Source organism: Sinocyclocheilus grahami, unplaced genomic scaffold, assembly GCF_001515645.1.
Source record: "Sinocyclocheilus grahami isolate Dianchi unplaced genomic scaffold, SAMN03320097.WGS_v1.1 scaffold837.1, whole genome shotgun sequence".
In the NCBI taxonomy this organism is placed as follows: Eukaryota; Metazoa; Chordata; class Actinopteri; order Cypriniformes; family Cyprinidae; genus Sinocyclocheilus; species Sinocyclocheilus grahami.
The window spans coordinates 282,280-309,086 of NW_015506016.1; the positions used below are offsets into that span (position 1 = coordinate 282,280).

Sequence of the window (26,807 nt, forward strand, 5' to 3'; positions counted from 1 at the left end):
TCCCCCCCCTTTGAAAATCATACATGAATGCATTCCTATAGTGCTTACCAGACAGTTTGGAGATCAGGATGGTGTGTGCGTGGCTCTCTAACCCAAAGCGACCCAGGCACTTCCTGGCATCCTGGTATTGGAGGTTGAAGTTCCTCTGGAGGTACTCTGTGGGAGACTCCTCCATGTTCAGCTGATCAGCATACTGCTGGTTGAAGAACCCTACTTTCTACAGGCAGAGGCAGAAGAACGAAGCAATTAGCCAGTCAAGAAAAGGTCAAATAAAAAGAATGATAAAAAGAATGATTTTAAACATCTGCCGTACCAATCGATGGTTCTTCCTCATCTCTCCTTTTGTCTAAAATGAAAAAAAAAAGAAGCTTCATAATTAATTATATGAAGGAAACAAATCAACAAACATGGGAAAAAACAAGTACCAATTTTTCCTCAAATAAATATGATATATTTTTTAATTTTCATCTTTGTTTTTTTTACAACTTACTTAAAAATAAGTGGTACTTACAGGATTTAATTTTCCAGTCAAAAGCAGGAGGAGTGTACTTTTCCCAACTCCATTGGGTCCAACAATACATACTGAAACAGAGAGCGTTAACTCAAGCTAATTTGAAAACCATTAGAGTTTTCTAACATTGTCTTGTGCCGTTGTAATTAACCTGCTAGTCATAATTTCTATAGACGTGTGACTTACTTCTGGAATCCATATCTATACCAAAGTCCACATTATTGAACAGAGGCTTCTGGCCTGCATAACCAAAGTCAACACCTGTGAGTGGAAGAGAGAATACACCAAACTGGTCGTCAGGTTTGATAAAAACAAGATGCTACAATGAGTGAAAGTCACAAAAGACTCACTGTGCAGGCCGAGAATAGGCGGTGAGAGCGGAGGAGGGTTCGGGAAGGTGAATTTGACGGTATATTCTCTCGGCCTCTTGAGGAGCTCTGTGGCCTCATGGCTCTCCTCCTCCTGACTTTTCTTCTTCCCCTTACTCACAGTTATCCTCCACTACTCCATGGATCAGTGTATTTAGAGAATCTCAGCGAGCTGCTCTCAATCTGACCTTGTCGAGTCTCTCAGACACGCCGTCGTCTCCTTTCTCCAGTCGACTCTGTAGCTGCCGTTCCTCCTCCAGGAGCTTCAGTCTGCGCGTGTCGGCCTTCAGCACTGCCTGAACTGCAGGAGTGTCGTCCGCCACCACCTCTGAGGAATGACAAAGAGAAAAAATATCATGCACAAAATACATGGCTCAAATTAAAAAAGTTGGACACATAGGCTGCACCAGGGTTATTATAGTTAACTAAAACCATGAGAAATATTTTTACTTGAAATAAAATATTTCAGCTAGTAGGCAACATTTGTAATGTACTAAAATAACTAAAAATGGCATAAAAATAAATACAAATTATATTGACAATTTAAAAAAGCAAACACATACTGAATGACAAAAACACATAAAAATCACCTAAATATTAACAAATTAAAGTGAAAATACATAAACATTAAAATTCTAAATATTAATAATACACTAATATATATGTGACCCTGGATCACAAAACTAGTCGAGAAGGGTACATTTTGCAAAATTGGGATTTATACATCATCTGAAAGCTGGATAAATAAGCTTTCCATTGATATATGGTTTGTTAGGATATGACAATATTTGGTCGAGATACAACTATTTGAAAATCTGGAATCTGAGGGTGCAAAAAAATCTAAATATTGAGAAAATCACCTTTAAAGTTTCCAAATGAAGTTCTTAATGCATATTATTAATCAAAAATTAAGTTTTAATATTGATATTACAAAATATCTTCATGAAACATGATCTTTACTTAATATCCTAATGATTTTTGGCATAAAAGAAAAATCAATTTTCTTAATATTTTTGGCTATTGCTACAAATATACCCCAGCGACTTAAGACTGGTTTTGTGCTCCAGGGTCACATTTGGGCTGTACATTACCTTGCTCACAAAGCAGCACATCGATATTGGGAGGAATGCTAAGTGCTCTGTTAGCAATGTGCTTCAGTAGAGTGGTCTTCCCTTTCCTGGTTCAAACAGGATACAGGTGTAAGAATACAGTTTTTACTAGAGAAACACTTCCGAACTGAACAATGCCTTACATGCAATGCAATGCAGTAATAAAGTAATGTGTCAAATTTAAACCATCATCAACCCACCCATTTGGTCCAACCAGACCGTATCGCCTCCCAGCAACAATCAGAAGGTCGGCGTTAACAAACAGCTCTTTACCGTGGGCTGAAATGCTGAATCTTTCCAACTAAAAACAGATCATAGAAATGAGTACACAGTATTAAGTGCTTTTCAATGTCTCAAATGAAAGTTTCCCATTTGCCTAACCTTGATGTCCGAAGCGTTTTCCAGCATGGCCTGTCGAGAGGACAGCTCAGCCTGAGAGATGGAGAAGTCTCCCTCGATGGCATTCTGAGCTCGTACACTAGCCACCTGCCGCTCATACTCCATCTGCACAACACAAGAGGAAGTGTCTACAATCGGTGTTGTTATTGTCAACTAAAACCATTATTTTGGTTATTAAAAACAGCCTAAAATATAAATATTAGACAGAAAACCTTAAACAAAGATTAGAAATGTTGCCTAGGAAAGTAACAAACAATTGTAATAATAAGTTGAAGTACTAAAATTACTTACACTAACTAAAACACACACACACATATATACATGCATATATACATATACTGTGCATATATATTGCCGTTCAAAAGTTTGTGATCAGTAAGATTTTTTATGTTTTTGAAGAAGTCTCTTCTGCTCATCATGGCTGCATTTATTTGATCAGAAATACAGAACAAACAGTAATATTGTAAATTATTATTGCAATTTAAAATAATGGTTTTCTATTTTAATATACTTTAAAACATAATTTATTGCTGCGATCAAAGTTGAATTTTTAGCATCATTACTCCAGTCTCCAGTATTTTAAATGGTAATAATATTTTACAATATTACAATTTTTTCTGTATTTCTGATCAAATACATGCAGCCATGATGAGCAGAAGAGACTTCTTCAAAAAACATAAAAAATCTTACTAATCACAAAATGTTGAACGGCAGTGTATTTATATAAAATGACATGAGCACATCACAAAAAAAATAAAACGAAAATTTAAACGAAAACATAAAAAAAAGCTAATTCAAAATGAAAAATAAATAAATACAACAATAGTATATAAATAATGTAAAAATAACACTTCTATAACATACATTAGAGTATTTAAAATGTGCATACGCTACCAATTTCTTTTTCTTCTTCTTCTCTTTTTTACTCAAGTTAGCAAAGGGGTCGTCCTCTTGTTTCTCTTTAGCCAGCTCAGCCGCGAGCACATCCTCGGCACTCTACGGGACAGGAAACAGGATTTTTACCCCCAAAAAAATTACTTTTGGAAAATGTGAATATTAAGAATGCAAAAAGAGAAAATGATTGTACCATTATTGTGTTATTTTCATCACTCTTTTCCTCCTCTTCTTCATCATCACTAGGAGGAGGGCGAGTAGGCTTCCCTTTCTACAAATCACAAAAAAAGATATTTAACTTGGGACATTTTACTACAACACTTATTTTCATTCAACAAGCACTGACTTTCTTTCGGAAAAAATCCGGAAAAAGTATCAGGGAGTCTACAAAAATATTAAGCAATTTTCAACACTGATGATGATAATAATAATATAAAACATGTTCTTGAGCAGCAAATCAGCATATAATAATGATTTCTGAAGGATCATGTGACACTAAAAACTGGAGTAATGATGCTGAAAGTTCAGCTTTGATCACAAGAATAAATTACATTTTAAAATATATTCAAATAGAAAACATTTGAAACTTTAATAATACTCAACTCAGTCATCTTAAGCGAGATTCCAAATCACAAAGAATGCATATGCATATTTTTATACATAGCAATATATACAGAAACTTAATCGGCTTAATCTGACCTTGGGCTGTTCCTTCTTGCCTTTCTTCTGAGTCTTCTCTTGTTCTTTCTCTTCAAATTTATCTTCCTCCTGTCAACATTAAGATGCCCTTCAGGTTGCACACACTTGCATTTTTTTTAACTGGCTTTTCAAAGCAACTTGTATTCATCAAAACAAGAGTCACACACCTTAGGTGGTTTAGCAGCGACTTTCTTGCCCTTGTTCCCTCCTTTCTTTTCATTCTCATCTTTCTTCTCCACCTCTTCATCTTGTTCATCCTCTGAGGCCTCCTGTGTTTGAGAGAAGAGAGTCAACCAAAGATCCTGGAGGAAAAATCAGAGCACCGCTCACCAATCAAACACAATGTTAGTTAGGCAGACTGGAATGTACAGAAAAGGGTTAGTTTCCATGATGAGTGAAGCACTTCCGTCATGCAGCAATAAAGAAAAAACCGCAAGGTGGAAGAAAGACAGAATATGTGAATTTTGAAGAAGGAAAACTGAATAAGAAACAATCCCATGTACCCACCTTCATTATCTTAGGTTTAGCCTTATCTTTTTTCTTGGTTACCTTCTCAACTTCCTGAATAACATACATACACATACAGAAACAGGCACATGTGCTTATAAATGTAGATATATTCAATATGCAGCCCAATATGTTCTTCCCTACTGTATCTATCACAAACTATGTTTTAATGACTGAAACAATGAGCGCACTGGCACAAATGAGTGAATGCAAACGGTATGAATTCCACTGGGAATGTCATGAAGAGAGAGCGGATATAAAGGAATGAAAGAGGAATAAACTCAAAAAGATGAGTTATGTGGTGTGTGATTCATATGTGCTATGGTTAGGTCCATCAAATCTGATGATGCTGTAAAGATAATATAATGAACAGTGATGGTACAAACAGTCACTAATAACTACTAAGACAATATGCAAATATGAATTAAATAATCACTGTTTTCCATGCAATTTCTCAAGAAAATGGATATGAAAAATTATTTATACTCCATATAATGCTATTTTAAACAGCATTATACCTTTTAGTGCCTATTGCTACACATGCATTTTATGGTCTCATATTAATTTAGAGCCTACATAGTATATTTTCACTTGTAAAAAAACATTTGTTATTTTAATTAGTGTGGATAAAAAATTTAAATGGTATAAAGAAAAAAAGTGCAAAATGAAAAAGCCTACTTTTAACCTTAAATCTTAAAAAATAAAATAAAATAGTAATGCTGCTTTGAAGCAAGTTGTATTGTATAAAGCATTATATACAAGGGTGCACATACGTTTTTCAGCCTGGTTCTCAAAATTTAGTTTGGTGCTCACACTGCACATAGTGCGTGACCCATTAAATAATAACTATAAAAAATTATAATAGTGATAATATTATTGCACTTTATTTTATTTTAAAATAATAAAGTGTGATAATATGATTATATTTTAAAATAAAAAGGGATTATTAAATAAAAAATAATATTATTTTTTAGTAAACTTAAAAATTAAATACTAATATTTACTTTTTTTTTTTTTTTTAAATATGACTTTTCATGATTTTCAAACTTAAAATCAGCAAGCTTTTATTGTGGCGTGTTGCCGGCAAGTAAGAGCGTCAGTGAGTGAAATGTCACAGTTTTGCTTTGTGTTTTGAAAATGGCAGCGGATAGCCTAGATATATGCTCTCAGTTCGAACAGAATGCTCATACAATATTACAGTTTGTTGATCTAAAATTGTAACTGTGCATTAACAGCGGTCAACCATGTTGGTACGTAAATGAGTGGTCTGGACCTTTTGTTGCACACCTGCGTACCACTTATGTGCACCCCTGATTATATAAATAAAATGGACTTGTCTTGCATCATAAAACTTGTTCTATACTTGTGCATACAAACTCAACCTACAACATCTGACTCTGAAACGGGAAGCACGCACCTTTGAGCTCTTCTTGCTTTGGGGTTTCTCATCATCATCATCATCATCAGCACCACCATCATCATCATCATCACTCTGCCCCTGACTCAGAGCAGCAAATATGTTGCCACCCTGATAGAAAGAGATGGACAAAAAAATTCTCAAAGTTCTGTGTTGCATCATCTAGATTGGATCACATGATTTAAATTGCACCATTCTATACATTGTTCAGCAGGAGGAAAATGACTCTGTCCACAAAGTATGTATGTCAAATAGTATGTCAAAGCAACTCACTTTGTTTTTCTTTCCTCCTTTGACTGGAGCAACTACTGCAAAATAAAAATAAACCATGATGTTAAATATGTGGTGTGTGATGTGTGACACATACTGGCACAAACTAAGTTTTTGACTAGGGCTGTGCAATATCTCGAAATTATCGAAATAGCCCAGATGTACATATCGCAATATGCATATCGCTACGGCTTGCAATATATGGGGCCATGAACAAAAGACAATGAGAAAGAGAAAAATAACTCACTGCTCTTACCTAAATAACTTTTGTAGCTTAAATAAGGATCAGTGCCTATTGAATTCATAGAGTAAATACTAAGCAGTGTTGTATTGTTCCTTTTTATTATTCAGTTCCTAAACTCATTTTAAAATGATTACACTAATGTTAAAATGAAATTTTTATGTAATGCTAGAGTAAAGCACTACCGTTCACTTTCAGAAGTTATTATAGGGGTGCTTTCTTCTCACAAAAAGTTAAACATGTATGCTACTTATATTAAATCAGAATCAGAATCAGAATGAGCTTCATTCACCATTTAAGTGTGCGCAAACACAAGGAATTTGTTGTAGTTTTACAGGAGCTCTTGATACATACATACAGTGGGTACGGAAAGTATTCAGACCCGCTTAAATTTTTCACTCTTTGTTATATTGCAGTCATTTGCTAAAATCCAAGATAGTTCTAGAAGTTCACAGAACTGACTCAGCAACAGCGGAGTAAAACTGTTTCATCTGAGCATGTGGCACTTCAAGCATTATTGTATCAGATATCGACTATCGCATTATTTAATGAGTTATCGCATATCGATATCGCATTTTTCTTCAATATCGCACAGCCCTATTTTTGACATTACCCTCTTCCTCTTCTTCATCTTCATCACTGGGCTGGACTGACAGTTTCTTGAGGCGCTGCATGACCTCTGCTTCATCATCATCATCATCCTCATCCTCACCCGCTTTCCATTTCCGTCTGTCCTTCTTTTTCTTCTGAGGCTAAAAATGAGAAGGCAATCCAAAAATATAACATATTTGACTGTTTATATCTTTGTTTAAATATATTTTAAATGTAATTAAATATATATATTTTTTACTTTATATAACGTATTGAAAAACACTGAAATTAAAACAATGCACCTGTTTCCCTTGTGCCGCTTTCACTGGTGGCTGTTCTACTTTTTCTGGTTTATTATCTGATGCCAGCTCCTCAAAAAACTAAGGATAGATATCGACTATCGCATTATTTAATGAGTTATCGCATATCGATATCGCATTTTTCTTCAATATCGCACAGCCCTATTTTTGACATTACCCTCTTCCTCTTCTTCATCTTCATCACTGGGCTGGACTGACAGCTTCTTGAGGCGCTGCATGACCTCTGCTTCATCATCATCCTCATCCTCATCCTCACCCGCTTTCCATTTCCGTCTGTCCTTCTTTTTCTTCTGAGGCTAAAAATGAGAAGGCAATCCAAAAATATAACATATTTGACTGTTTATATCTTTGTTTAAATATATTTTAAATGTAATTAAATATATATATTTTTTACTTTATATAACGTATTGAAAAACACTGAAATTAAAACAATGCACCTGTTTCCCTTGTGCCGCTTTCACTGGTGGCTGTTCTACTTTTTCTGGTTTATTATCTGATGCCAGCTCCTCAAAAAACTAAGGATGAAATTAAAAAATATAAAAATACAGAAATATGCGTACAACAATTCAGATGTCAGAGGTATGAGTTTTAAAATGCATTTATTATTATTTTGGCAATTATTAATGAAATATTAATAGGGGTAACTGACAAAAAACATTATAGAATGATTCAATCATTTTTGTTTCGCACTTGAACGAATTCTTGATCTTTTAAGCATAATGTTGTTAACAATTAAAGTTATAGCAAATCAGTCATGAATCAACGAAACCGAAAACTTACACTTTTCTTCCCCTGCTTATCCTTCTTTCCTTTTTTGACATGTTTGTCTAAACAACCAAAAATCATTCTGTTAAGCACTTCTGTACACACAAACACACAGAACAGACTCAAATGAACACGCGCTATTAACAGCAGTATGACAATGCCAAAGAAAGAGTGCTTTGTGTACAGGATTTAAAACAAGAGCTTTCAAAAAAGCTAGAGCTGCCAACCTAGACAGCTTTTTTGGGCAGCACGGGTATGTTCCCAAAAAAATCGCTAGATTTGGAAACATGGATCACACAGCGAATATGGTCTTAAATGATATCAGGTTGGCAAAATGATGCAATGACAGTGAAATAGCAAACTCCGCACCACCATAAACTCACTTCTGTCGTAGGCTAATGGGCTAAGCAAAGCAAAACATAACATAACGGCAATATAATAAAGCACAACCTCTGTATCTCCACTACACATAGCAGAGCATTAATAGCAGAGCTGTCATCGTGTAAACGTCTACAATATAGCTGCATCATTTTCATGTCGTTATTATTATGAGACTGTGGTGTAATAGAAACCCACAATCTTAACGTACCTGTTTGTGGTTCATCATCCCCCTCCCACTCAGCGACTTCTTTTGATTTCTTGGGCATTTTTCTGCTCAACCTTTTTTCTCGCAAGGAATGAAAATACGGTATTAAAATGAGACTCGAGGATGTATCACAGGTGACAATGCACACGAGCACACTGTAGCTCACATCACATGCGGCCTATCCGCGCACTGCTACACACACTCAAACGCCGGGAGCTCGGTTTGCGACAGCGCCACTCCCTCACTCCGGCCGCCCAAGGTATTGCACTGGCGTTGCCAGAAACGAGTGATTTCAAAGAAAAAGTCAAAGTCATGTCTGCTACCGTAGATAATATAATATAATATAATATAATATAATATTTGTTACACTTTATTTTAGTGTCCTTGTTACACGTTACATGTACTTACTATAGTAGCAATAAAAATATGCACAATATTACAAGCAACTTACATAAGCCAAAGACTGACCCATATATTGTTAATTGATATTACAGTGTGACCTAATATAATATAATATGATATAATATGAATTCTCACTGAGAAAATAACATCTAAAATACTGTAATAAAATTTGAAAATAAAGTTGTTGCTCTTTCATGACAATTTAAGACTTTTACTTTGAAAAGAGAAAGCCGCCATAGTTCATAACGGGCGTGAGCGTCTTGCAGTATGTCGCGTTCGCCGCTGGATGCCGCTGTAACGGGCAGAGTCCGCTTCTAGAGGGCGATGGACGCATGCGCAGTAGCGCAGACAGGCGCTGGGCAAGGACATAAGGAGAGAGACATTTGTGTAACGTTGACAACATATTCATATTCTTTCTAAATCACACAGAAATGAGCGTCAATCCGATTTGGATACACTCTCGCATCTCTGCACAGTGAGCTGACGCTCCACAGCATTTCATCAGACTCACGGAGGACAGGTAATGTAATGCATTTCATGTTTACAAGCAGGACAGCTAGCTTAACTGACTGCCATGTAACTTATAGATATGAAGACTAACAGACTAACTATTATCTGCCCAACCCAATCAGACAAGAAACCTATGATCCTTGATCGCTTTCAGCTGAGGCACTATCCGCTTTATAATCGTTCACTTTGTTTCGGAAAGAATTGGTTGTAGTTGTCAGGTTGTCAGTTGAGTTGACAGTGTTGATTTGTAAAGTGTGACCAAAGCGTGAAGTACACATGTGTCAGGCTGCGTCTGATCACTGTAAATACCTGCCCTACTGTAAATATAATATATTTGTCTAATATAAAACGTGGACACAAGGCTTCTTTTAATTCGAACGGATGACTGAACAATATACTACGCACCTCCACCCTTTCTTTTTTTATTATATATTTCTGAATTAAGGTCTTCTTAGTTTGCGTTTTAGTGCATCCAGAATTCAGCACTGCCATAATTCACTAGTTTTTTCAGACACTGTCTTTGTGTTCAGATTTTTCACCTTTCCTGCCCCGCATTTGCTGCTGCCACTCAAACACTCTTTAATGAGTTGCCTGCTTAGACAGCATTTTTGGACATCTACATGTGCTGCACACACCTGGCAGCCAAAATGCTGTCTAGGTAGGCAACTCACTAGGTTTGGCTTGTAGCTTTTCCTTAAACTTCTGTTGCCTCTGGCAGTAATGTAGGTCATGTGCTTCTGCAGTACTAGAGTTAAAGGGGTCATATGATGCAATTTAAATGTTTCCTTTCTCTTTGGAGTGTTACAAGCTCTTGGTGCATAAAGAAGATCTGTAAAGTTGCAAAAATTAAAGTCTCAAATCCAAAGAGATATTCTTTATAAAAGTTCAGAGTCAACCACGCCTACCTAAAACGTCTCGTTTGAGCACGCCCCCACATGTCTACCTCACTATGTGGGAAGATTTACATAACGCCGCCCAAATGTTCACGCAAAGAAAGAAGGCGTAACTTTTATTCTCGCTGTAGTATTGTTGCTGCCGCCGCCATGTCGTGAAGACGCTGTGTGTTTCGTTGTGAAAGCGAAACTACTTTGTTTGGCCTTCCAAAAGAGGATGATATCCGCTTCATCATGCCTAGAGCTGATCCGTGCTGTTTGCTGAGGAAATGCATCAACTTCACGCTGTGGATCGCCGGATCGGCTTTCACCGTGGACGAAGCGGAGTTCAGCCCGGGGTCGTCACATGTGGTTGCCGCAAGCCCTCCGGACACTCCTTCGTCGAATCTGCCGGCCGCGCCATTCTCAAGCCCACCGACTGCCGCTCATTCTAGGTGGCCTCCGCTCACTCAAGGCCGCGGTGTGTTTCGTTGTGAGAGCGAAACTACTTTGTTTGGCCTTCCAAAAGAAGACACGACTAGAAATCAGTGGTCAAGTTGTATGAACAGTACAACCCAAATATTCAGATGTGCGCAGCGCATTTTATGGAGGACTATTTCCTGATCCTGGCAGAGTAGACCACAATGCCGGCTGTTCTGACTCACAGACTGTAAGTACTTTTTTTATATATAAAGAATTTGCCACTGACGATTCAAACGCGAGTTTTGAGCAGTGTAGAGTAGCGCTTGTTGTTTGTCATTTCTCCGATCACAAATGCAGACATGGTTTTATGTTTATGCGGCGCGGCACAATATATGCGTAAAAAGACAGTATAAGTCATTGTAATCCGTAATTATGTCCCCACTGGATGCAACAAATGCCTCGTTTATAATGGCTTTTACTGGTTTTGTCTCATTGCGCCCGGACACGGCATCACAATATGGCAAGGGGCGTAACATTTCCGTCACACGCTTGAGGTATTCGACCAATCACAATGCACTGGATAGCTGGCCAATCAGAGCACACCTCACTTTTTCAGACCGATGAGCTTTGTAAAAATCGACACTTTTCACAAAGGCGGGACATAGAGGAGAAACTATAATGTACAGTATGTGCAAAATAATGTGTTTTTTGAATCTTAAACTGCATAAACACATTGCATTACACCAAATACACAAAATAATGTTCTTTTTAGTAACATCATATGACCCCTTTAATCTCTCAACTGAAATGTAAAAGTAACTGTAGGACATGTTAATTTATTTAATGTAATTTAGCCCATGTTTCATCTTTTTATTGGACAATTTACTGATCCAAATTTTTTAGTGTGTTCCATTTGTCTGCATTGTAAGAGTTTTGCACTAAAGGGGTTGTCTAATGCCATTTCATGCCTTCTCATTTATTTACTCTTTTAAAGAGTGGGATTCTCATGCTAAACATGACCAAAGACTTAAAAAACGAGTTGGACGTATGACAGAGTATTTCTATACCGAATATGTCACTGTATGAGATCATAAAGGGCGGAATTCCTTTTATGGGCACTTCTCCAGGAAGAGCGCACACATACAAACTGTATATCAAATTTTTGTTCCAGTATACTGATGGATCCAAGGATCCTTATACAGGGAGAGCAGGTTTTGCTTTCAGTATTCATCAGAACATCAGATCATCTATCAGTATTCACAGCCGAGATGCTGTCAATTGCAGCAGCGTTACAGTGGATAGAAGAAACACAGCTCAAAAAGGTTGTTCTTAGTACAGACTCCTGTTCAGCATTAATGTCACTGCAGTCATATCTCACAGTAGACAAGATATAGTTAATGAATTATGAATATATGAAAATCTGTAGCCTTGAGAAGGAACATTATGAAAATACATATGTGGATACTAGGTCACAGAGGGCAATGAAGTTAGTTAGCAAAACAGGCTTTGGAATGTGAGGAGATAATGAATAGGTTATTTCACTTGGTAAATATGAAGCAAAAGTAATAATAGAAGTTTATTTCATTAAAGAATGGCAACAAAAATGGGATATGGATCACACAGGAAGTCAACCTTATGAAATACAGCAAAAAGTAGGAGTTAATTACATATGGTTTAGAAAGTGTATCCAAATATTTACAGATAATAGAGCAGATTAAAGGGGTGGTTGATTGCGGTTTAACTTTTTTAACGTTAGTTTGTGTGTAATGTTGCTGTTTGAGCATAAACAATATCTGCAAAGTTACGAAGTTTTTTAAAATTATGACCATTTAATGCCTACAAAAACGGCTCGTAGGGACTACAATGAGTTGCTTCCTGGGTTTGTGACGTCACAAACCCTGATAAACCCTGCCCCTGGGAACACGACACAAACGGGGCGAGGCCATGCTGTGCTGCTTTAGAGAAGAGGAACAGAAAACTAGGGGTGCACGTAAAAATCTATTAATATATGAATCACGATTCTGTCTTCTAACGATTCTGATGGATTCACAATTTTCAAAATCAATGTTCTAAAGCAGCGGTTCTTAATAATGTTCCTCGCGTCCCCTGCTCTGCACACGCTCTGCATCTCTCTCTCTCTCTCTCCCTCTCTCTCTCTCATTCAGATAATCAGCTCAGCTCTGTTCCATTTATACACTTATTTTCACATAGCTATGAGAAGCGTTATACATGTATGATCATATACATATATTAACACGTGCAGTTGCTGTACCGTATTAAAGCTTTAATCAGGATAAAACTGTATATTAAAAGCTAACAGAAGCAGTAGCATTCACCAATAACAGTGTATCTACAAGTATGAGACAACAACAAACAAACATACCACTAAAGGGATAGTTCACCCAAAAATGAAAATTTGATGTTTATCTGCTTACCCCCAGGACATCCAAGATGTAGGTGACTTTGTTTCTTCAGTAGAACAAAAACGAAGATTTTTAACTCAAACCGTTGCAGTCTGTCAGTCATATAATGTAAGTGGATGGGAATCACGGCTTTGGGAGTCAAAAAAACATATACAAACAAAACCAAATTAAACCCTGGGGCTCGTGACGATACATTGATGTGTAAAGACACAAAACAATCGGTTTGTGCAAGAAACTGAACAGTATTTATATCGTTTTTTACCTCTGATTTTCACCACAATGTCCGAACTGTCTGTCCTGAGCGCGTCCTCCTGAGAGCGTTCTCAACAGCCGGCGCCTGAGGCGTCTTGTTCTTCTTCTTGCTTTATGGCAGATCGCAGACTTATAAGTGCATTACCGCCACCTATCTCTCAAATGGACCATTGACACTCCTAATTGAGATTGTAGATAGTGTCAATGGTCCATTAGAGAAATAGGTGGCGGTAATGCACTTATAAGTCTGCGATCCACTGTAAAGCAAGAAGAAGAAGAAGAAGACGACGTGTCAGGCGCTGGCTGTTGAGAACGAGCTCAGGAGGACGCAACGGTCCACAGGCTGCAACGGTTTGAGTTCAAAATCTTCGTTTGTGTTCTACTGAAGAAACAAAGTCACCCACAGCTTGGATGCCCTGGGGGTAAGCAGATAAACATCAAATTTTCATTTTTGGGTGAACTATCCCTTTAAGAGCTGTGCTTGCACAGGTTCTGCATGATTCTCTTCACTAATATCCTCTGCATCTCAGTCGGGCTCAAATTGATAAGTAATATATACAATGCCATTGTTTACAATACAAGCAGAGCACATGCCGCTGAGGTGAGGGGCGGGATGTTTAGATGCTCACTAGAGGCGGTTTAGCCAATCACAACACACTGGGCCAGCTAACCAATCTGAGCCCATTACGTATTTCTGAGGGAGGGGCTTCATAAAAGCAGGAAATGATCAGCGCGTTTATCAGAGAAGGGACAGAGCGGTGAAGAATAAAGGTAAATTATGTGAAAAATTATGCGTTTTTAAAAAAACTAAGCATGAGCACATGTTAGACTACACCCCATAAACACAATCAAGCCTAGAACAAAACCAGTCAACCACCCTTTTAAAATAATTACATTTATTTATTTATTTTCTTTTCTTTTATTATTATTATTATTATTATTTTTTTTTTGCAATAGTGGGTAAACTTTGGTCCGTGTACGTGGCTGTCTCCGGTTACTGTTGTAATCTCGGTTCCCCAAGAGCGGGAATGAGAAATTGCGAAGATCGCAGTGAAAACTTCTCCAAAATCCTGAAACCTTTTAGGATAACGCCAGTTCAATAAACTGGCCAACTGTCGCTAATCCATGCAAATTGCATGCAAATACTGGCAAGCTTGCAGGCAGTATAAATGCAGCAAGAGCAACAATTGCATCAGAATCTGAGACTGAATGTTGCAGCACTGATCGAGCAGCGGGCACGGCGATCTTTGCGATGTCTCGTTCCCGCTCTCAGGGAACCGGAGTTACATGCTCATAGATCTTTACAGTGTCAACAGCTATACGTGGTAACAACTGGTACAAAGCACACATAAAGAGTACAAGGGCGAGCACAGTGTTAACAGCTAATGCGGTAACAACTGCGCCCCAAATTGCAAACATAGCAATGAACTACAAGAATAAGCAAGTTTAGTGACTCACCGAGAGACACCAAGGATGGCACAACCAGCTTATAAAATCTGGCGAAAATTTTCTGTGAAGACCAGCCAGCTGCGAAGCATAGGCTTTATCCCGAATAGACGACCCTTTAGACCAGGCCCATGAGGAAGCAATAGTCCGTGTTGTATGGGCTCTGATGTTGAGAGGTCATTCCTCTCCATGGCTCGCATAAGCCGACACGGTAGCATCCACTATACGAGTGATCGATATAGATCCTCAAAGCCCTAACGGGCATCATTCGAGGTCAATGGGCTCAGCAGACAAAGCGGGCAATGAAATGACCTAAAGGGGGTAGAAAGATGTTTAGGCACGTAGTCGGGTCTGGGCCGGAGAGTAACACTGCAGTCCCCAGGTCCAAAGCAAATTCAATCCTCATCCACTGAGAGCGTGTGCAAATCCCCTATGCACTTAGCCAAAGCAAGTGCAAGAAGCAGAGCAGCTTCGAGGGAGAGCATCTCTTACAGCAATAGATTCCAAAGGCTTGAACAGGGGTAGAGAGAGAGCTTTCAGAACCAGCACTTAATCCCACAGCTCCTCTAGGACCCTTGAAGTAGCCACACGTGCAGGCTCCACAGCTGCGGTATTATATGAATGGTACTATAATGTTATACTGAAACTAAAATTAAAACAATGGAAAAACCCTTAAGATAACATGTAGAAAGAAAAAAATGCATCTTAAGCACGCAGAATAACATAAGTGGACTTTGAACGATTAATTGCGGCTTTGAACGATTACGTAATTGTGGCATCCATAACTGTAATCGCGATTAGAAATTCGATTAATTGTGCAGCTCTACACCACCTTCAGTTCCCAGCCGTTTATGTGCCACCTGCTCTGAGACTCTGACCACAGGCCTGAAGTCGGAACACCCTCGCACCCTCATCTCCACGAAACACACACCCAGACAATGGCGGTGCTAGGGCGGGGCTTGATGGGGCTATAGCCCCATCAGAATCTTGCTTAGCCCCGGCACAGCCCACCCCCCACCCCCCCACCCAAGGATTTCCTAATGATATTCCTGTTTTTTAACTCCCAGTGTCACTTTAATTAACACTGAAAAATAAACATTAAAAACCTAAAAAAAAAAAGTTTCCCATGAGCTGATTCGCTACATATATATATATACAGTATATATGCCTATAAACAGTTGACAATGTGGGGGAGGGGTCAATTAGGCACACTTAGGTACAGTGCGCATTAGTATTCATTTTAAGTTTAGTATCAACAGTTATCATAATGGAGCACTATTTAATATCAAGCAAAAGACTGTGAATTTCAGACACTTTGCAGAATAGCTCAGATGAGAACAATAACAAGTCGACAGTCTCAAGCCCTGTTTACACTAGTGTTTTCCTTTTAAAATGAAAACGATCCTCGTCTACACTTGCGTTTTCACTGAGTTTCAGATACGTTCTCCGCCCACACTACACAACCGAAAACGCATGTCACATGACCATTCATGCAGGTACACCCATAGATATGTATACATGCATATCTATGGGTACAACAATGTGCAGGATGTTATTGTTTACACGACCGTCAAGGATACACAGAGTTACGAATACGAATGTGGGCAGCCACACCATCATTTTCAAAAGTCTCCGTTTTGGTCCATTTACACTGGAACGCAACCCCGGACGGAGAGGAGCTTGTCGTCACACAGAGTAGCAACTCTTAATAAATAGCTTATGTGGAAATTGTTTTATGAATCGTCTGCACTTTATCTATTGTAAACATTGTTAGAATTTACAGTGTTTTCCTGCCAGTAGGCATTGAGAGTTTTTGACTTGATGGTCAAAAAAATTAGTAAATAGAAATGTGTAAAAAAATTGTAAATAAATAAAAGAAAATAATAACAAAAGAAAATCCCTACTTTCTCTCCTTTCTATGTGCGTTCATAAATGTTATTAATTTGTAAGTGTCATATTTGGCAGTTGGCATTAAAAGTTATATTACTGGCATATGAGAAGTTTAATACCAAAATTTAATACCCCCCAACCCCCCCATAGCACCCTCAATAAAAAAATCCTGGAGCCGCCACTGCACCCATATATGTTATAGATTGACTCGGGGTGAAGATGTTCTTTTGCACATTCACATGCAGTCCTATGGACTCCAGATGGTGAAGCAGCGTGTCCATGTGACTGATAAGCACATCTACTGAATGGGCTAAAATCAGCCAGTCATCCAGATAATTTAGAATGCACATACCACTTGCTCTGAGAGGGGAAAGCGCTGCATCGATGCACTTCGAGAACGTGCGTGGGGCTAAAGCCAGCCCGAATGGAAGAACTGAATGCTGGTATGCTGTGCCCTTGAAAGAGAACCTCAGGAAGCGCCTGTGGCGCCTCGTGATTTGAATGTGGAAGTATGCATCCTTCAGATCTACGGATACAAACCAGTCCCTGAGACAGATTTGTGCCAGGATCTGCTTCAGTGTTGCCATCCTGAACTCGCGCTTGTGAAGCGCCCGGTCGATGAGCCTCAGGTCCATTATCGGCCCTCCATCTCTCTTGGGCACCACAAGATAGCGGCTGTAAAACCCGCTCTGCAGCTCACTCAGAGGGACAGGTTCTATCGCTCCTCTTGCGAATAAATGTAGTGAAAAAACTTATTTCAAAAACCAAAAAAATCTTATCAACCCCAAACTTTTGATTGGTAGCGAAGTTCAACTAGTAGAGCAATGTGAGCAATGCCATGGGTTAGACTCCTGGGAAGCTCACAAACTGATAAAATGTAGACTGAGTTGCTTTGTTTAAAAATGTCTGTCAAATGCATAAATGTATTGGTCTTGTTAGTGTGATTTAAATGTAATACTTATTATTATTATTTTTTGGCCCAGGTTAGGTTTTGAAGGACAAAAGTTTCTGTCTCTGTGAATGGGTGAGTAACCAGAGGCTGCGGTGGATGGGAGAGTTCACGTTTCCTCCTCTTTGAGTAGCTTGATGATGTCATCTTACTGAGACGCCATCGAGGTCACCTCAGCACCCTGACTTGAATGGCTGTGTGCAGAGGGGGTGTCTCTCTTTGGGTGGGGTGTGCCAGGAACCATGGCAGCAGACGACCAATGACGAAACAGTGCTGGAATTTATGCCAGGTACACATTGTAAAACCTTTTACCATGAAAAATGTATCTTAATTTTTTTTTTTGAAAATAAGGGTGAAGATCTGTTCACCCAAATATATAGTGTAAAGAAAATACACTACTGTTCAAAAGGTTTTTTTAAATTTTTTTTATTTTATTTATTTTTTTCTAAGAAATTTATTAAATTGAGCAAAAGCTTTGACCAATCTCTAATCAAATTCTGTCTGATTTGCAGACAACCGAATTTCACTTGATTGACAACTGTAGGACTCTGAGCAGTGCATCATGGAACTTGGCTCCTCCAAACAGTCTACATTACCTGTCCATTAAACAGCCATCCCTGTCCCATCCCTTCCACCATGCGTGCCAGCCGAACCGAGCAGCCAGCCTAGAGGAGGAGGAATGGGAGGAGGCGATTAGCTTGCCTGTCCTGCTCAAACTCGGAGAGACCGATGAGCAGCACACCGTGGTGGAAATGCCCTTACTTGGACTGGCCAAACTAAGTGAGCTCCTTGCTTTGGGACCCAACAGACCCTTTGACTTGCTTTTTCCTTTAACCACTGTTGATGGAAGTAGAGAGGATGATATTAGCATTATCGGAAAGGATGGGACTGAGGAAAACCAGCTGATGGAAAGAGGCTCCTTCAGGAGTCTGTTTGAGACCGAGGGATGCCCTGCACCTTTTATGTTTGGATCTCGCTTCTATTGCTTTCACTGCCCTGGGATGGAGTCTGTCTCAGAGATTGGGGTCAAACCAAGAAAGGGACAGGATGAGCAGAGTATCTATCCGGCCCTCAATGTCACGCATTACAGCCATGCTGAGACTGAGAGAGTGAACAAGAGCTCTAGCCAGAGAGACCTGGAGAATGAGGAGAAACTGGCCCTGATGCATGAAAAGCTGAGGGTGGAGGTAAGACAAGTTTAAGGGAGATGAGATGGACCATTTGTAGAAAAATGAATGGGAGAAATAATGCTTGATATGGAGGCTGTAGGAAGATATTACATTTATGATACCTTTTTTAATAATGTAATTGCAGTGTAATCTTGACTAATAGTTAAGGTTTTATGTTATGTTTCAGCTTCCCAGTTTCTTTGTGAAAAATCATGACTACAGCATATACTCTGAAGATGTTGAGTTCATCAATGGCCTTCTGAACACCAAAACAAGGTAAAGAAGTTCTAAGTGTATGTTATACTAGATTTTAGACCTGAAAGTAAGTTATACTAGCTGTCAGTGAACCCCTGTGACTATTGTTGTTTTAAATTATAAAAGACTTTATAATATATAATAACATAAGACATATTTCATGTTTCCTCTAAACCATATGTTTTCTTGGGTATCGAGACAGGCACATTACAGGTCAATGATATGAGGCACAAATACAGTGGTGTGAAAAAGTGTTGGCCCCCTTCCAGATTTCTTATTTTTTTGCATGTTTGTCACACTTTAATGTTTCAGATCATCAAACTAATTTAAATATTAGTAAAAGATAACACAAGTGAACACAACATGCAGTTTTTAAATGAAGGTTTTTATTATTAAGGGAAAACAAAATCCAAAACTACATTGGTAACTTAAGTTACCAATCAAATGAAATCAGTATCAACAAAATTCATCTTTACACAACAGAGGTGGAACAGAACACAAAAGTAGCTTTTCTGTGTATTTACAGACCGTTTATCGAGGTTCAGAGGTGATATGAATGCATTTGAATTCATAATAACAATGTTTTGAGATTAATGTTTTAAATATAAAGTTTTGAATATAGAAATATTAAATGATTTGAAAAACTTTAATTATATTTTAAAGGGGTCATATGATGCGATTTCAAGTTTTCCTTTCTCTTTGGAGTGTTACAAGCTCTTGGTGCATAAAGAAGATCTGTAAAGTTGCAAAGACTAAAGTCTCAAATCCCAAGAGATATTCTTTCTAAAAGTTAAGAGTCAGCCACGCCTACCTAAAACGGCTCGTTCTAACACGCCCCCACATGTCTACATCACTATGTGGAAATATTAGCATAATGCGCCCAAATGTGCACGAAAGAAGTTTCGGGCGTGGTTTCAGGAACGCAGTAGTGTTGATGCAGCCATGTCAGGGAGACGCTGTGTTTCAGTGCGAAAGCAAGAGCACTTTATTTGGCCTTCCGGAAGTAGATGCAATTAGGAATCATTGGTTAAGGTTTATTTACAACAGAACAGCACAACCCAGATGTTCGAATTTGTGCAACGCATTTTATAGACGACAGTTTTTTTTAACCTAGAAGAGTACAAGGCTGGCTGTGCACAAAGGCTATTTCTAAAAAAAAATAATAATAATAAAATAAAGGGTTAATTCCGACTTCAATAAGACAATCTGGCACTTCTGAATCAGCGACTGTAAGTATGTTTTATTATCAGTTTAAGTATTTGCTATTGACTGTTCAAATACGGAGTTTTGCGCAGCGCAGAGTAATGCGTCGTGTGTGTGTGTGTGTGTGTGAGAGGGGAACAGGGTCACATCACAGGAGAGTGAACTGCCTGTCAGAAATCATAGCACGTCAGCTGTCTTAACCGTGGCTTGTGTACTGCATCATTACTGTGTCTGTCACGCGACTCTGTTGCCCTTTCAGGCTTGAACTGATGGTAAAACTAATGACATTATTAACTGTCTTGATATTTACTTTGAAAGCTGATGCTCGCGATTATGGAAAGGGGCGTTATTTCCGACACGTGCCTGTGGTGTTCGGCCAATCACAATGCACTGGGTTAGCTGGCCAATCAGAGCAGACTGCGCTTGTCAAAGGAGGGGGCTTTGTTGAAAACGAAGCGTTTGAGAGAGGCGGGGCATAGAGGACCTACAATAATGTACAGTATTTGAAAAATAATGTGTTTTTTGAACATTAAAGCATGTCAACATATTCTGTTACACCAAATACACAAATTAATGATCTTTAAAAAAGCATCATATGACCCCTTTAAAAATTAAACCAAAACTGTCAGTAGGTGCCGGCAAGTCACTGTCTTTGTCACTAGATCATTCATTCAATCGATTTGTTCAAACAACTGATTCATTCAGGAAGAAAACAAGTGACTGTCTTTATGAAAGGGTAACTGAATCATTGACTCACTAGATTCACTAAAAAACACACATTCATTCATAAAGTGTTTGCATGGAGATGCGCAGCGGCTCAGCTGTGACCTTGTTTGGAACTATTTTCGTTTATGAAATAGAGCAAAATCAGACAACGGTGTTCTTAAAATATAAGTCATTTTATATTAACTTGTTTATTGAACTGTTAAATAAAATCAATATCACATTTGCAAAAATCTGAAATGTATTACTATATATTACGCTACCTTTATGTGCGGAACTCTGATCGCTTTTGTAGGCTGTTAGGCTATGGATTAAATATAGGAACTGGAACGCCGCTTTGTCAACTTTTTTCTATTGTTTGCTAAATGTTTTTTTTTTTTTCGGATACATTAAAAGTTTCACAAGCAAAATTAATAATGCTTGTTGCATCAAGACATTTTTATGTCTCAAGATTTGTTCTCAAAACTTTTTTTTCCCCTTCATGTTGGAAAACATTTAGCTTGCAAAGCATTTTCTGCAAGAACGTCAAAAAGTTTTTACAAGCAAAATGTTTTCAAATACAAAAGAAAAGACTCAAGCCAAAAAAAAAAAAGTTTTGAGGAAAAACAAATCATGGGTGGTTTTGTTTGTTAATTACACAGAGACAATGAGTCAGAACTACCATTGAATGACTGGTTTTGGCTTGTTGCCAAAGTACCGGTATATTTGAAACAGCACATCTGACTGGTATTATGTCTGTCTCTAAAGGGGTCGTGTAGTGTACCAGCTGACTCTGATGCTTTGGCGATTGATGTGTCAGTGTTACTATGCAGAGGCTCAGCTGGAAGTGCTGAAGCTGACCAAGCATCCAGAAGACAGCTCCATCAAAGCTCGCTGGAGAGTCAAAGGCCTGCCCTTCCACTCCATTCTGATCTTCTTCTACAAGAAAGACAAGAGCCACCTCTACAGGTGAGACAAGAGCCTATCAAAACCTTGCCCTGTGGCTCATCTTTGTGTAGTCATATTTATTTTTTTCTGTTCAGAACATATGATGCATTCTCCACCTTCTATGTTGGCTCTGATGGACGAATACATAGGCATAAAGTTGAAAAGGTGAGGTTTGCTTGCAACTCCATATTTTCAGAATATCCTTGTTTTCCATATTTTTTTTAGAAATTAAATAGGAAAATAGTAAAACAAAATGTTTTTTTTTATTTTCCTACAAAGTGATCGTGAAAGAAATGTCCAAATCATATTACACTCCCGTTTAAATGTTTGGGGTCAGTACTTTTTTTGCATTAAAAACTTTTCCCCCATTAACTTTAACACCGATGGATATTTCAATGTGCTTTCCCTCATTTTGAACAGATAAATGTTTCATTTTCTAGCTTCAGAATTATTTCAGTAAACACTGCTGATGGGGATTAGAAGTGAAAAAGGGGCGACAGTTATGTTTTAATGCACTCTGTGAAAAACCTGGAAAGAGATGTGAGTGAGGATTTGGAGCTAAAAATAGGAGAGCAGACCACATCTGCACAGTGTGTTGTCTTTTTCATATTAATACAGCGAAATTCAAAGAAAAAGAAAGCTAGCGGACTAAAAAGAGATTTTGTCACAGATATTCCTTTAAGACTGTCACATTAAAACCGCAAGATTTATATTATTTTCCTGACAGATAAAAATATAATGGAGAATTATGGAAAATGTACAGCTCATTCAATCAAACAGACAAATAAGGATTATTTGTAGTGCAGCCTTATTATTTGAAATGATTTAAGTCATTTTGAGTGGAAGCTCCCTAAACTGGAAGTACCACCCGTAATGTAGTAGACTCGTTTGGAAAAAGGAGATACTGAAAGCTGAAAAAATGCTTTTCAATCACACAATATCAGAACATATGGAGCAAGATTTTAGATCAGTGAGATTTTACTTTGGGCAGAGCTACCCAGAAATCCAAGTTATCAGAAAAATGGTTAAAAGGTGAGTTAACAGTTTTTATATCATTTAACGCTTGTCACTTAACTATGGATATCTTCAACCTATTTGACTCAAAGGACACCATAATCCAACACACAATTCAAAAGGCCATGTAGGCTGAGACATTTCTGGTACTTCTGCTGTACTTAAAACAGCTTCTTTTCAAAACAAATATTCAATTATTTCAACAAAATTCATTTTGTGATTCCATAAGTTTCAAGAACTGTATGTTTTTCAATAAAAACAATAGTTATTAAGGACGGGAAAAATAAATATTTTCGTTTCATTTTACATCTTTTATGTGTTTTTTTTAACACTTTAATTTAGATTAGAGTTAGATTATTAGTATATTAATAATAATGTATTAATTTAATTATATTTAAAGGGATATTTAACCCCCCAAAAATGAAAAATTTCATTATTTACTTGCCCTCAGTTGTTCCAAATCTGTAGTTTTTTTTTTTTATTGATTTTTTTTCCTGATGAACACAAAAGAAGATATTTTGAAGAATGTTGCTGCTGGTCCCCATTTACGTTCACGGTATGGAAAAAATAAAATACTGTGGAAGTCAATGGGGACCAGCAACTGTTTGGTTACCAAATTCTTCACAATATCTTCTTTTATGTTCTACAGAAGAAAGAAACTCATACAGGTTTGGAACAGCCTGAGGCTGAGTAAAGGACAATTTTCATTTTTGGGTGAACTGTCCCTTTAAGTAATCCTGCGGCCCCCTTGGACATCTACTGAGGCTCTCTGATTGAAAAACAACGCTTGATCATTTCACTCTGGTTTAACCTTAGTGTTTATCTATGTTGGTAGGTTATGGAGACTCATCCTCCCTTGCTGCCCAAAGTGACTTCAGTGCTGGCCGGGGCTCTGGTGGCGCTGGGCATTCAGGAACACCGGCCCGCCCTCAACCTGCTCCCACTCCTGCTGTCTTCCCTCCGACAGCCCCAAGCCTGAGCCGCAGAGCGTGGATGCGTTTGGTCACACCATTAAAAAGACTGAAAAAGATGCAGCGCTGTATTGTGTGGGTTGAGTGAATGAGATATTGGTAACCAGTTTTTTGGGGGTAAATCCGCAGGAACAAGAACAAACGAGTTAAAACTGTTCTCACTTGAAACAATCTTTGTGCGCTCTTTAATTTCCATTGTTTGAATATCACCAAACTGGTATGAATCGTAACAGGTTTCAGAGACTAATACATGAGGGCATCACTAACTAGGAAGTTAACTAACGCACAACTCTTTAACAAACAGGTTTTGATGTCCCAGTACATTACTGTACAGGTATATTCAATGCCATCTGTAAATACATTCAGGCAGCTCGGCTGTAAAACTGGCGTTTGAAGCACATGCCAGATAAAAGGTGAAGATGGTTCAGCTCACATTCACAGTAATAAATCAACAGAAAGATTGGTCCTGATTTTTAAGTCTTGATCAGCTTACATTGTAATAATTCATTATATATATTTTTTGTATTTATATGTTAATTGGAGTTTTCATCAGTTGCATTGGTTTAAATGTTGTAGAGGAAGGTGCCTGAAAACCAGCTGTTTCCTTTAGTAGCAGAACTTAATGAATGTCTTTAGAGTTGCTGCCTGTTTGGTGACCTTTAAGGGAAAGTAATGCCAGGGACTGCCTTTGAGTGTAGAGAGTTTAGTTTCCTGTCTGGACTTGTTCTTGTTTGCCCATACCTTCCTTATTTGAATTGTTTTCAATGTGCAAGACACATGGTATAAGTCCCTCAGCCAATATGGCTCCCTGCATAAATACATTGCCAAATCTGCTCTAGTCTTGCCCTGCCGTCCATGTAACTTAAGTCCACACTTATTCGAAAGACCCATGCTTTCAATTCTTTTCCCATTGAAATATGTTCAGAAGTGTATTTGCATCTGCAAAGCAACGCGTGGGTTATTTTTCTCCAGGTTAATTGGTCACTTTAGCTCAGTAATGACTGGCAGTGCATTTGGTGTGGTAACACATGCTCTCCTCCCACAGTCTGTTTTAACAAGAACCGTTTCAACTGCGTGAGCTTCCTGTGGTAAAGACATAGACCAGACACTTTAATGGACTTCCTGTGTCCCAAAGCAGTCAGAACACATCTGTCTCAAATGCTTGCGCTTTTAAATGGACAATAAAAGCATGAAACGCTGTTCACTCCACGATCTGTGCAATTCAAATCCGAAAGGTCAGAACCTGTTAAAGCAATTGTTCTGGTGGTTAATTCTGCGCTAATTACCCAAAAACCTGTGTGAATGTGTTGTGAGACAAATAAATGCATACTGACCGATATTTTTGGTCTCTGTTCTTCTCTCTTGTCTACTACCATTTAGATTTAGATTTTCTGCTAAATAATTTTTAATTTGTTGCATATAAGGTACAATATATGTTTTTTTAATTAAATTTTTTTGCGGTTCAAATAGGACTTTAAACTTTAATCATGGTTTCCACATGTATATTAAGCAGCCCATCTGTTTTCAACATTCAGCATGTTAGAATGATTTTTGAAGGATCATGCGACTCTGAAGACTGGCGTAATGGCAGCTTTGCGTCACAAGAATAAATTACATTTTACAGTTATTTTAGACTGTAATAACATTTCATAATTTTACAGCTTTTACTGTAATTTTGATTAATTAATGCAGCCTTGGTAAGCATAAGAGACATTTCAAAAACATTACAAATTCTTAACCCTAAACTTTTGAATGATAGAAAATGTTTTATTAAAATGTTCCATTTTATATTGGCATTTTTTCAGCCATGTCTACTAAAGTTTGACTTACTTGAATAAAGTTTAAATCGTATTAATTAAATATGGGTAACAGGGTTGTAAATTTACCATAAATGAAATTGCTCAGCTAGCAATTTAGGAACCAAATGTTGGTTTGTAGTTATTGATACAAAATTATATATTTTTTTCTTTAGTCGAAGGGTTGAGACAATATGAAAATGTAATTTATGCAAATATTGTTTCCCTCCAAATTATCTTACCTCCTGGGCATCATAGTGTTTTAGCTTGAAAAAAAAAAGGAAGTAATGAGATTATTTGTGCAATGTGCCATTACCACATAAAAGTCATTGTTTTTTTTGTTGTTTTTTTAAACTAAACAGCAAAGGTGTTCCGTGGCCGAACATATAGAGGCAGACACAGCGGTTTCTTTAAAACTAGAAGTAATTCTAGACTTGGACCATTTTATTTTGTAACGGTCACATTCATGAACAACATGATGGAGCCAACAAGATGTTTTTGGCATGCAAGAAATATTTACAACCAACAGCTCTATGGCATCACTATGACTAAAACACTTCCAGTCCTCAGTGACGAATGTGCAGTGCTGTATATCTAATCATATGTAACATGTCTGGAGCTTGTAAACATCAATCTTGGCATCTCCTTTATCTACACATCGAGCAGGTCAAGCTGGAACGAATGAGGTTTTCTTCATATATACGTGCCTGTAATACAACTGCTATTATTGTCATTATTAAAACAACTTATTACAACAATATACAGCTAATTTACAATGGACAGGAGCATATATGAATCCTGTCAAGAGTAAAACTCACTGACTGTTTTGACATCTGCAAAGAATATAAGATGCTGTTTCCCCACAGATGGACGCCACATAAGGGGGGGGGGGGGGGATTCTCCCC

The 26,807-nt window shown here is 38.0% G+C and overlaps 2 protein-coding genes across 3 annotated transcripts; one reads left to right on the plus strand and one right to left on the minus strand.

Moving 5' to 3' along the window:
* Positions 1 to 52: 52 nt before the first annotated feature.
* On the minus strand, positions 53 to 8,900 carry LOC107562751 (ATP-binding cassette sub-family F member 1-like; the record flags this gene model as incomplete). Its single annotated transcript, XM_016247458.1, has 22 exons — positions 8,681 to 8,900; positions 8,107 to 8,153; positions 7,764 to 7,841; positions 7,464 to 7,622; positions 7,309 to 7,386; positions 7,029 to 7,167; positions 6,178 to 6,212; positions 5,905 to 6,015; positions 4,488 to 4,541; positions 4,148 to 4,249; positions 3,981 to 4,049; positions 3,475 to 3,552; positions 3,282 to 3,383; positions 2,370 to 2,492; positions 2,189 to 2,289; positions 1,971 to 2,056; positions 1,068 to 1,207; positions 862 to 1,012; positions 698 to 772; positions 512 to 582; positions 314 to 346; positions 53 to 217 (listed from the first exon to the last, which is right to left on the minus strand). Coding segments are annotated over exons 1-22 (2,055 nt in total), but the record flags the coding sequence as incomplete, so codon positions are not given.
* A 514-nt stretch (positions 8,901 to 9,414) lies between these two features.
* On the plus strand, positions 9,415 to 25,443 carry cunh6orf136 (chromosome unknown C6orf136 homolog). 2 transcript variants are annotated; one of them, XM_016247472.1, is made up of 7 exons: positions 9,415 to 9,599; positions 17,879 to 18,133; positions 18,357 to 19,031; positions 19,201 to 19,289; positions 21,942 to 22,142; positions 22,217 to 22,286; positions 23,971 to 25,443. In XM_016247472.1, exons 2-7 carry the CDS (start codon positions 18,035 to 18,037, stop codon positions 24,112 to 24,114), a joined length of 1,278 nt encoding a protein of 425 aa, XP_016102958.1. In that variant the 5' UTR covers positions 9,415 to 9,599; positions 17,879 to 18,034; the 3' UTR covers positions 24,115 to 25,443. The 2 variants fall into 2 exon arrangements, with proteins under 2 accessions (XP_016102958.1, XP_016102959.1); XM_016247473.1 differs by having other exon boundaries at positions 17,884 to 18,133.
* Positions 25,444 to 26,807: the final 1,364 nt, after the last annotated feature.

Bases quoted from the DNA above. Each gene is read 5' to 3' on its own strand.
- cunh6orf136 (XM_016247472.1), top strand. From the start codon at position 18,035: ATGGCTGTGTGCAGAGGGGGTGTCTCTCTTTGGGTGGGGTGTGCCAGG. The intron at 19,290-21,941 runs GTAAAGAAGTTC...CTGTCTCTAAAG, and splicing joins CTTCTGAACACCAAAACAAG to GGGTCGTGTAGTGTACCAGC. The intron at 22,287-23,970 runs GTGAGGTTTGCT...CTATGTTGGTAG, and splicing joins ATAGGCATAAAGTTGAAAAG to GTTATGGAGACTCATCCTCC.